The sequence below is a fragment of the Rhincodon typus genome, chromosome 1, assembly GCF_021869965.1.
Source record: "Rhincodon typus isolate 14 chromosome 1, sRhiTyp1.1, whole genome shotgun sequence".
NCBI classification, from domain to species: Eukaryota; Metazoa; Chordata; class Chondrichthyes; order Orectolobiformes; family Rhincodontidae; genus Rhincodon; species Rhincodon typus.
Window position 1 is genome coordinate 74,619,558 of NC_063332.1, and position 12,443 is coordinate 74,632,000.

A 12,443-nucleotide genomic window follows, 5' to 3' on the forward strand; every position below is an offset into this window, starting at 1 on the left:
CTTGGCCTGCTGTGTTCATCCAGCTCTGCACCTTGTTATCTCAGATTCTCCAGCATCTGCAGTTCCTACTATCTCTGAAACAATCATATTTTAGCATGATGTGATAAACTGTATAGAATTAAGTGATATTAGGCAAAGTATATTATCTAGAGCCTTAGACTGAAAATTCTGAAAATAGTTGCCACTTTTGACAGCCGCATTTCTAACAGGCCAGTGAGGGCAAAACTGTCGTTCTGGCCTATACAAGGTGAGGCTGCTCAGTGACCAGAGAAAATTTGGACCTTCCCTTCTTGAAACTGTGTTTACAGTCCGAAAAACGTGAGACAATTGTGCATGGGAGGCCACGAATGTTAATTCTCTTTATGAATCTTATCACTCCATTAGTAGCAGACTCACTTCATTCACCTCAGAACACTGGTGGCCAATTCAGGCTTGTTGATCACAGGAAGGTCAGTGAGGTCCTCCAATCATACCGGTAGTATCATCTCTCTCTGTTGATGTTTAACAATTTGCCCAATCAACTTACATTCCCACTTATTCCACAAACTTTCATTAATTGGTGCTCATGTGCTTTATGTATTTCAAACACAGGAACAGGATTAAGGCATTTAGCCAACTAGTTCATGAATGGTATGTGCTTCATTTCCATTTACTTGTCCAAATTTATCAATATGATTTATCATTTGAAACACCCCAATTTCACTCCTCAACTTTTTGAACCCAGGCCAATAGGAAGCAAGTTTTCGAAACAAAGCCTTTTAATTTAACCCTTGAAACCTCAGTACAATTCTAGTGAACCTAGGTTATCAATCAATAGTCGGTAACTGTTATCCGATCATTCAAAAGGGATGTGGAATATCCATTTTGGTAAATAGAGAGGAAATGATTTGTTGTGGAAGGGTGATTCTGAAGCTTAAATTGCCAAATCTGCTCCAGAGTGTGTTTCCTGATGCCATAGCCAAAGTTACTCTGAATAAATTCAATGAATTCTTTGCATAAGCTGGAAAAGGTAAGACATTTGACAGCTTATGGTTAAATCTATCCTTGTAGAATTAATTTGTTCAATAAAATGTGTTACATTGGTTTGAATAAAATCACAGATGGTACATTTTTTTTCATATTTCAAGGTAGCAACTACACATACCAACACTGACAGTTCACATTTTATACATAGTGTATAAGTTTAACCCTGTTTCTGGAAGGATTTTTTTGAGGCTTCAAAGGTCAACATACACTGAGGCCCCTAATATTGTATAAGGAGTGTATCTTTAAACTCAAATAAGAGAGAAGAAATGTGTAAATTGTTAAAATTAATCTTTTATTTTTAAAATGTACTGAAAAAAATTACAAAATACTACTTGTATACTATTACTTATAATCCTATTGTGGACCTAACTAAAATCTGAATCAACACAACATCAATTATAATATGCTTATTACTTAAAACAGCAAAATATTGCAATGCTACCATTTGGTTCCTGGAAATGATAAACTTTCCTAAGTGTGTGACAAAGAAAAAACATTGATCTATACTGACACTCTTACAAATCTAACAGAATCCATACTGTGTAAGACAGATGATACCTGTATGAACAAAACTTCATTTCTGTGAAAAAAATATTGCTTAAATAAAGGAACTAGTAGGAATGTTTCAAAGCAGGACATATTCCTGGTGTTGGCTTCGTACAGTGCATTTTGATCATTAATTTTAATCATTGTGTAAACCAATATGTTCTGTGGTAATGTTTCTTTTATGTTCAAAACTATATATTGGAAACGGTTAAAGAGAGGTTATTGTAGAAATATTTTGAGTCTATATCATATTTTTAAAATATAGCTGCAAACCATTTAAATATATGTATACACCAACATTGTTTGCAGTGACTTGTGCAGTATTTGTACACATGTTGCAGAATTAATTATGTAGAATTTGTATCGTCAAACCACACCATATGGCCCAATTGGTCAATGCCTGTATAGTATGTATCAATCTGTTCCCATTCTTCTTCATTTAACTCTATCCTTCCTATCCTTCCATTCCTTTTTGCCCAACCCCCATACATTCATTCAATCAGTTATCTTTTAAACAAATTCATGTATTCACTTCAGCTACTTCCTGTTGTAGTGCATTTCAGATGTTAACCAATGTCTGTTTAGAGACATTTCTCCTGAACTCCTTTTTGGTATTAAGGGTGACCATCTAATATTTATGGCCCTTAATGTTAGATTCTTCCAACTATGAGTACATAGATATGGATTTATGAAAGAATTGCAGCTGCTAAGTTGTATTGATATCATGATGAGGATAATGCCACAAAGGTGTAAAAAGCAAGTTGTATTATGTTTTAATTTCTCCTTGACCATGGTAATACAAGAATTCTACACAGTGTTGTTATGTGGCGGGGTGGTGGGGGGGGTGTGCGGTTGGGGAGGAGGTGATGAGATAAGAGGAAAGTCTGTCATTTGAACATTGATGGTGTAATCCTCAAGAACTATATGTATCTGGTCTGCATTGTGGTGAGATTAGAATGAAAATTAACATTCAAAGTATACATCAGAACTTTGAAAACTAAATTGAAATCCAAGAATTGTGTGCTCCTGAGACTGGCCAGCAGTCAGGCAGCTAACCAGAAAACACTTATAATGACCAGTCTCACCCTGTGGTTACTTATTGTCAATGAACTGTGCTTCAATGGGCTTAAGTCATGCAACCAAACTGAATATTGAACTTGAGTATTGCTGAAACAGACAGTGTGGATATCATACTAGATATATAAGCCATACATCCCAAAGGCCAGCTAATTCTAGCACATAATCTATCTTACAACAGGCAATGTATTGACATTATCCAGTAGAGTTCTGCTTGCAAAACTCAAAAACACAGTGTCCAATATCAGATGTGATTCCACCATTGGGCAGTATTTGCTAAATAATCATGAGTGTGTTAAGAATTATGCTGGCAATCAATTTAAGATTGTCAGTGAGGCTCTCAGAGTGACACATTTGTGCATACTGGAAGCTACAGGATGCTGAGTGACAAAAGAAAAAATAGTGATCTGAACAAAAATATTTTTCTCACAGCAAGTGGTTTGGATGTGGAATTGGAGTGGAGCTGGATTCAATCAAGGTTTTCAAAGGGAATTGAATCACGATCTGAGGTGCAAAATATTGCAGTGCTGTGGGTAAGAGATAGGGGATTGGCAGTAGATGACTTACTCTTACAGAGAGTCAGCAATAACATGGTGGACTGATTGTCTTCCTTCTTTGCAATAACTATTCTATGGTTACATGGCTGCATGAGAACTGAGGAAGGGTCACCGGACCCAAAACGTTAACTCTGTTTTCTCCATCACAGATGCTGCCAGACCTGCTGAACTTTTCCGGCAACTTTGTTTTTGTTCAGGAAATATGGATGGTCTTGCATAGCATAGAAAGAGGCCTTTCACCTTAACTAATCCATGCCTGTGTTTACTTTTCACACGAGATTCCACTGACTCATCTTCCTCTAATGCTATCATTATAACCTTCAACTCCTTTTCTCTCACGATGTATCTATCTAACTTCCCTTCATATGCATCCAACAACTCAATGCGGTAGTGAGTTTCACATTCTGAACAAATTCTATGAAATAAATTTCTACTGAATTGCCTATTAGATTTATTATTAATTGCAAGTTGATGGTTCCTGCATTTGCTATGCTGGAGAACTTGGTTCCTTGAACAGAAGGAGGCCAGCTCTGAAACTGAATCTTCATGCCACAATCAATGATCATACTCACAGGAAGAAGCTTCTTTAAAGATTGATAAAGACAGTTCTTAGAAGAAAGCCAATCCTCTTTTTAGAAGAGTATCTTGCACATTTCCTCAGCTTGGCAGAAGTTGCCACATTTCCTGGCGGCTTGAAGTAAGTGAGAGATAGTCCAAAGTGATTTCCACCTGTTGTGAAATCCCTAAAGTATCATTCCTCCAATCCTGCAAACTCCAGTACAGTCAGAGGGTCACCAAAAATACCAAGTTGCCTCTTGTCTCTGGAAAACATATAAAACACAAGACAGCAGCATCATAGTACGCCAATAAAAACAAAATGCTGGGGAAAATCTGTGGAGAGAGAAATAGAGTTAACATTTTGAATATGGTATGACTCTTCTTCAGAACACCCTGTTTTTCTCTCTCCATGGATGCTGCCAGACCTGCTGAGAATCTCCAGCACTTGCTGTTTTTATTTAGATTACCAACATCTGCAGTATTTTGATTTTATCATGATGTAACAAACTGGGACAGCAATCTGTTCTGTATAGAGACTCAGGTTACATTCTCACTGCGTGGGGGATAGTTAGTCCAATGCAACTCCTGAGACCAGGGTTATTGTGACATTACTGTTGATGGGTAAAGTCTCTTTGCCCTTGTGAGGTGGTATGTTTCAATGTCCTTATAACATATTACTGCTTGGCCCTAAAATGTATCCTATAAACAAAATGGAAATGGTCGTTTTAACACCCACTACCTTGTTAGCACTGTCTGCACTCATGCTTTGCCTCAATTCAAGTAGCACCCATGAGAACATATGATGAAAATACTATCCAATTGTATCTGTAATATTCAACTGCACAAATAACTGGGCCTTGTAATTAAATTTTTAGCATTATCAATGTTTAACATAGTCAATATTGTGCTTATCATGGCCATAGCAATAATTACAAACAGTCTTGTTGCAATGTGTGATTAACATTTAGTGGATTAAAGAGTTGCCACCCAAGCTTCTGTATTGAATATATGTGTGTCAGTTCATAATCTCTGCACATCATTCTTTTTCTGCTATAATACACCAATTACCATGATCATAACAAGAACTGAGGATATGAAGTTCATGTACATTCTCGTTAATTAGCTGAGCCAATTCTCCTTCCCTGAAGACATGATAATATCTCATGAATTCTGTAGCGTCTGCAAATTCCTCCTGCTTATCATCCAAAGCTACAGATCTAGTACTGTCAATCACAGAATCTGGTGATTCTATTGTGGAAGTCCTTTTAAAAGGACTTGTACTTCCCTTGGATCTTGTTGCTTCATCATTTTTCTCAAAAATCTGTCTGTTAGCCTGGTAAGGATTTAGTTCGTGTCTGTAGGATTCACTTTGGCTCCCATTTTTCTCTTTCAAATTACTCTCCAACCACTGCGATTCTTTATGGTTTGGATTTTCAGTGAATACTTCATCTTCAAAACTGTCTCTCTTCATTAATGGTGGACAATCCCCATCCAAACTGCAGTGCCTAGAAGATAACGTCAAATTCCCCACCGGCTGTAAGTTGTTTCTCCATTTGTGGATGAGCTCTGGTGATTTCCTCATTGATTTAAGGTGATCGATGTGTGTCTGCATTGCAGCCTCATCAAGTGATTTGGAGAAGAACCATGAACGAAGTGATTTTCCTAGATTCTTGTAAAATCGATGCTCTTGATCTTCACACATCCTGGAGCAGCAGTTTTCTAACAAGGTGTAATTGTCAGTTCTGTACGAAAGTGTGGTGTGTTGATCCTGCCTGAGAGGCAACATTGCACTGGCCTCAGTTGGAGCTGTTTTCAATTGATCTTTATCTTGTGCTTTGACTGTGTTCACAGCCATGGGCTTGTTGTGGCCTTGACCGGACTCCGATGACGGTCGAGAACACCAGGATCGGTTCCAAGGAACAAAGATGTCCTGTTTTTCAAAGTGGCGGTGTTTTTGTTCCATTGCCCACACATAAATCATCATTTGTCCTCCACGGTGCAAAGTCCTTGTCATTTCTTTTATTGCTCGGATACGTCTGCCTTTTGTTGAGAAATGGTGAATCACTACAATAAGAAATGAAAGGGTTCATTTATAATAATTTTTCACTATTAGAGAGCATTACCAGGACAATAGGGAAGCGGGACTAATTATGTAGCTTTCAAAATACAAATATATTAAGCCAAATGGCCTGCTTTTACATCATATGATTCTATAATCACTGAGTTGACTAAAAAAAAGAATAAAAACCAAAACAGATATGAACACTTCCATCGTGAATATATGACTGTAAGCTACTAATATATAAAATAACATTCAACAACTTCATCAGCACTTTGGAGTATAAGTAGCATTACTAACCATGCTGACAGTATTAAACTTCACACCTTTTATACAATGGATCCAACTTTTTTTATTAACCCAAGCATGTTACAGAATTACAAAGCTGGTCGTTTGACACATTTTGCCCAATTCATTCCATTCTGCTGCTCTTTCTCTCAGCTCTGCAAATTGATTTTTCTATTTTTTAAAATTTCATTAGAAAGTTACTATTGAATAAACTTTCACTTGCATTCCAGTGCATTCATTTTGAAATATAAAAGTTACCTATCTATAATCTAAATTTGGTGAAAATATTGTGATCGAAAGTGAGAAATAACGTGCTTTCACCAACATCATCTCAATAAGGGATCGAGACTTACTAATGTGGTCAAAAATCATACATCGGCATTTCAAAAATAAGGAGATCAAACCAGTTAATGGAACACTCAGTGGGTATTAGCAATAGCTCAAATCTAATAATGCACAAAGCAGAGGAACCTCGCACCACCTCCAACATGTCTGAAGCTGAGTTTAAGTTGTGTTTGGACAATATAAGGATAAAGGAATTATTTGGCATCTGGAGATTTGAACACAGTTGGGTCATAGTGGAAGGAGGGAGCTGCTGATTCAGCTACCTCCTTCAAAACCCCATAATCAACAACACAACACAAAAACAGATTTAATGATTTGACTAGGATAGAGCTTTCTAGTTACTACTGCACCAAAACCTGAAGATCAATTGGAATTGAGGGGAATTCCTAAAATCATGGCTGATTTTGCATTCCTTGATCTGACCCAGGGAACCCAGGTTTTCTGTTTCAGTGGGCAGAGCCTCCAAAGTGCTCACTGCCAGCTACCTGTTCAAACATTGGATAAATAATCCTGTCAGGCAGGAAGCCCCTCTGGGTTATTCCAATGCTTATATTGTGTCTTGCTTTTTCATTATGCACCCAGACCAGGCACTCACTCAATTAAATATACTTGCAGAGATCCTGAGTGTGGTTGTTCACACAGAGGGACAGAGAAGTAGAACAAGAGGTCTTCGTCCTAGTTTCTTCTTCACCACACAAAGGAGCTGAGTTTTACCCAGTCAAAGAGTGAGAGATTGACTCTAGGGTCCCCACCTGAAATGTTAACTTGCTTTCATTTGAACAGCTGTGTACTTCCAGCTTTCACTGTTTTATTGTAGTTATTACGTAAAAGAAGAGGGTGAATTATTGATCGGTGCAAAACCTTTACTACCTCCTGACTAAATAATGATGACAGTACATCTATTAAAGATTAACTTTCCCACTGCAAAATGGCCTGCTGGCCGTAATAGGGAGTAGTAATAGTAATAGTAATACTAATAGTAATAGAGAACTGTTCCCAAAATACAAACCCAAGCACTCCTTTTTCTAAGAAGCAAATACTTTGGAATTCAGATTGAATTTGATTAGGTTTTATTTGAAATTAACCTAATAAGTCATAATTTGGATCAGTTTTAAGATCTGGCTCTAATCCATATTGTATCACTAAACATTGTGAACTTTCTGTTTCACTACAATAAGATTTCATTTTAAAATGAAAAATAAAACTCATATGTTTCAGCTATTAAAAAAAATTCTCAACTAAGGATAATTTAACCAAGTTATGATAAAAAGTTAGTCTTATATTTAACTTATAATGAACTCAGTACATCTAAAATTATGTAATTGTATGTAAAATAAATTTAAAATACCTTTATTTCAGAACATATTTTTGATTATCATAGATCTCCTTTGGGAATCTAGTCTATATTTGTCAGTATTAAAGAATTCCACAACTGCACAAACTGGAGATGATTCCAATGATGACTCTTCTGCATTGCCTGGGGTGCATTCAATGCATTTACAGAATAGGCAGGAAAATTGTTGAGTGGGGTAATGGGAACCTGGGGAGGCAAACCAATTTTAATGGTTCACTGCTTTTTTTTAACCTTCACCCAAAATTTCTGTTGTTTGCTTATATAGGCAAAGGAGTTCCTATACCTGCAAAAGGCACAATCCCAGAACAGTAATGTTGGTGGTGCCAAATGAAGCTGGGACAGGGCCTTGTGCCAGAGACTCCTCAGACCAGAAGCCAGGTGAAGAAGCAGTAACAGTCAGTTATGATTTCCTTTTTGGGCACATGGTCAAAGGCCTGGTCAACCTGCAGGTGCATTCTTGATTCTGCCTCCACTGCATAGTGCAGGGATGGGACTCAAGCCATGAAAAGTCCAAGACACCAATACAAAGATAGAGGAGCAGGTAGCACACTCCCAATGCAATCTATCTAATATGAGCAGGGCTGGGTGAGTGGGCACAAGGAATGGAAAATCAGGCCCTCCTTCTATGCATAAGCAACATCAAAATCAACACCCTTCATGAAGAATTTACAATTTTTCTACATTTATTGCATAAAAAAGTCATCTCACTGTGGCTGGGTACAAAAGTTATCAAAACATATTAGCTCACTATTGTCTTATAGTCTAGCATATGATCATGTGATCTCTTCTCTTACCTCCAATAGAGATGATTGCATTAAAACACTGATCCCTGTACGGGAGAATTAGGTTATCACAAACCATGACTTCGTGTCCATGTCTTTTGGCAATCTCCACCAATGGACTGCAATAATCACTGCCCAACTTATAAACCTGGCTGTTAACAGTAAGATACTTTCCAATCCCACAACCTGCAGTAGAGAAAGACCACCATTAATGCCAGCTTATTGCTTCTTACAATGACAATTAAAGGAATTACGTCTAAATATGATACAAAGATATATGCCACAATCCAGTGCATCCAGCAGGGAATGCAATACAAGGAACTGCAAATTGCAAATTTTTTTAAAAAATGATTTTCAATCTGTGCATCACCCACAGATGAACTGCTCTTATTTGATAATGAAAGGTTATCTCATTAGAATATTGAAATGTTATTGCTGCTGGATTGCTTATAAGCTGTTGAGACAGTGGAGAGTTTGGCAAGCAAGTCTTTATGGGTTACCAGTGCTTTACCAGGAATTGACCAATGTCAGTGACCCAGAGGGAGCAGAGCAATCCAGTGGAGAGTGACAGGCATACAAACTACACAAATAGTGGTCAGTGTAATGGGAAATTTTATAATCAGCGGTTTGGACAGTTGTTCAGTAATGACCAAGAATTCCAAATAATATGTTGCCTCCCTAGTGTCAGAGGAAAGAACACAGAAACACAGAGAGTACTGAGAACCTGAGAAATAGCAACCAATTACCGTGATCTATGCTGGAGCCAATTTTTTTTAAAAAGTAAACTTCAGCTTTTGGGGAGGAAGTTGAATATGTTGGTGACCAGATTTGAAAATGGGTGGCAAATACCTGATTGTTTCCAAATGTCTCACACTTGATGAGAACAGGAAGTTTAAGAAAGACAATGTATGGTTTTAGGACTGATGCAGAAAAGAAGGGTTCACGCAACTCATATAACATGTAATGTATTTAAGCAGGGTTGCCAACGACCAAGTTTGCAAACTAGCACATTCCACAGTCTAGGACAATTTGTTAAGGAATGCACTAAAACTTGTGCAACTGCAGCTAAGTTCATTAGAAAAAGGCCATTGTCTCCCACCATTGTACACATAGGGGCTGGAAACCATATTAAATATTTGGGCATCATGCACCAGAAAATGTCTGACGTGAAATGTAAGTGCACATTGCAAATATAACCTGAAATGGCAAGTCTGTGAGATACTTTGTGCACTTTCCTGAAAGAAATGTATTTGCCCTGCATGATGCAGTGTACAGTTTGAACTGTACATGCACCTTTACAAATGTTCTGAATTAAATATACTTTTGGAAAACAAATTTCAGGGAATGTGTCTGTTGACATTCCTGTAAAAGCTAATGAATTTGAGACAGAGTATAAGGATAATCATAGAGTAGAGTCCATTTAATTAGCAAAACAGGTCTGTTTGAATAAGTCACTGCAGCAAATAGTCTGCACAGCCTGTCTAAAGAAACAATCTCCATGAGCAATAGCACACAGAGCTCATTATTGAAACTGCACCAAAGCCTTCTGGTAAAAGCACAATAAGTCCACCTGTGAGTAGAGGATAGTTATGTACAAGTGATTTCCATAAAATCAATCACAGTTAGTTAAATCATTGTGGTTTCTGTGTATGAAAGAGTTGCCAACGAAGATGAAGTCATGATATTCAGCCTATTTCAGCTGGCTCATTAAATTTGAAAGCAAATGCTGGATTATAGTGTATTACCCCAGAAATATTAATAAAAACATAGTGTGACCAATAAAAGTAAAACCAGTTTCCAAAAGTGAAAATATTAAAATAAAAAGACCTTTTGCTAAGTTCCTGCAATGCCTGTGATATATTTTTTTCTAAGTGAATTTCATTTTCTGAGCTCATTCTTGAGCACATTTACAGTTGCTGATTGAAGTGGAGTGGAAGTATTTTCATAATTTCAAACTAAACAGATCCCCTCAGTTAATCAAATCTACTGCATTAGGTGATCTTTGTGGTGTTTTTAGAGGCTAATCACGTCTGATTTCCACCTATTTTTCAGGATCTGACTGAAGAGGTTCCCACTGACATTGAGCAATTACAATTTGCAGTTGTGTAATTGTTCAGTTGAAAATGGCAATATACATTACGCAGCATCAATGTTTAATTTCATTCTTCACTAATCTTAGCCAAGGTAACAGTAGAGATGCTAAAATTATCCACCATGTCACTGAATTAGTAAGACAGAAATCAGGCATATTCTTAATCACTGTCCATACTTGACAGTGTGTGAAAGCCAGATACGAACAGCATTCAGCTCATTGGTACAGGTTGTTTCAACTCCCTTAAGATATCATTGTCTGTAGTACAATTGTAAATCCAAATATTCAGGAGATGAATGGGTCAGTGCCCATATCCTGGTGAACTCTATTCTCATTTAGATTGGGCGAAATGTTGGATATAGAATGTTGAAAGGGGAAATTGACAAGAAACTAAAAAATCCTTGCTGAATATTGTAAAAGACCATATATTGCATTCTCCGTCACATAAGTACAGAGAATGAACACGAAATCACCAAATACTGAGAGACAATCCGACATGTCTCTGAACCAGCTTGACACATGGGTGGTAGTGCAAAGAAATTGTGCATGTTCAATCATAAAGCCATAGCTTTTGCAGTTTTGGGAGATTTGATATAAGAGTATACACCATTCCCAAGTGTAGGGACTTCTGAAATTAAAGCATTCAACAATAGAACAGTCAAAAGATTTACATTTACACATATAGCGTGCTCTGATGAAGTACTTTGAATATGTGGTCACTTCACTTGTAACTTGGGCAAAGGTTTTGAAAGCAAGCCTAAAAAAATGTTCTTTAGCCGAACAATTGTTCCAGACTCCTCCTATTTATAGAGTCATAGAGATGTACAGCATGGAAACAGATCCTTCGGTCCAACTCGGTCATGCCAACCAGATATCCTCGATAAATCAAGTCCCAGTTGTCAGCATTTGGCCCATATCCCTCTAAACCCTTCCTATTCATATACCCATCCAGATGATTTTTAAATGTTGTAATTGTACCAGCCTCCACCACTTCCTCTGGCGGCTCATTCCATATACAAAGAGAACAAAGAACAAGGAAAATTACAGCACAGGAACATGTCCTTCAGCCCTCCAAGCCTGCGCCGATCCAGATCCTCTATCTAAACCTGTTGCCTATTTTCCAAAGATCTGTATCCCTCTGCTCCCTGCCCATTCATGTATCTGTCTAGATACATTTAAATGACGCTATCGTGCCCGCCTCTACCACCTCCGCTGGCAACGCGTTCCAGGCACCCACTGCCCTCTGCGTAAAGAACTTTGCACGCATATCTCCCTTAAACTTTTCCCCTCTCACCTTGAAATCGTGACCCCTAGTAATTGAGACCCCACTCTGGGAAAAGGCTTCTTGCTATCCACCCTGTCTCTACCTCTCATGATTTTGTAGACCTCAATCAGGTCCCCCCTCAACCTCCGTCTTTCTAATGTAAATAATCCTAATCTACTCAACCTCTCTTCATAGCTAGCGCCCTCCATACCAGGCAACATCCTGGTGAACCTCCTCTGCACCCTCTCCAAAGCATCCACATCCTTTTGGTAATGTGGGACCAGAACTGTACGCAGTATTCCAAATGTGGTCGAACTGAAGTCCTATACGACTGTAACATGACCTGCCAACTCTTGTACTCAATACCCCATCCGATGAATGAAAGCATGCCGTATGCCTTCTTGAACACTCAATCAACCTGCGTTGCCACTTTCAGGGTACAATGGACCTGAACACCCAGATCTCTCTGTGCATCAGTTTTCCCCAGGGCTTTTC

General features: G+C 38.0%; 1 protein-coding gene across 1 annotated transcript in view; it reads right to left on the bottom strand.

Moving 5' to 3' along the window:
* Positions 1-4,311: 4,311 nt before the first annotated feature.
* Positions 4,312-12,443, bottom strand: part of LOC109917599 (tRNA methyltransferase 9B (putative)) — an 11,486-nt gene continuing 3,354 nt past the window's right edge. Inside the window, exons 2-3 of the mRNA XM_020517438.2 lie at positions 8,605-8,778; positions 4,312-5,828 (exon numbers count right to left, since the gene is read on the bottom strand). Coding sequence (XP_020373027.1) covers positions 4,801-5,828; positions 8,605-8,778 — 1,202 coding nt within the window. The 3' untranslated portion in view covers positions 4,312-4,800. The remainder of the gene's footprint in view (positions 5,829-8,604; positions 8,779-12,443) is intronic.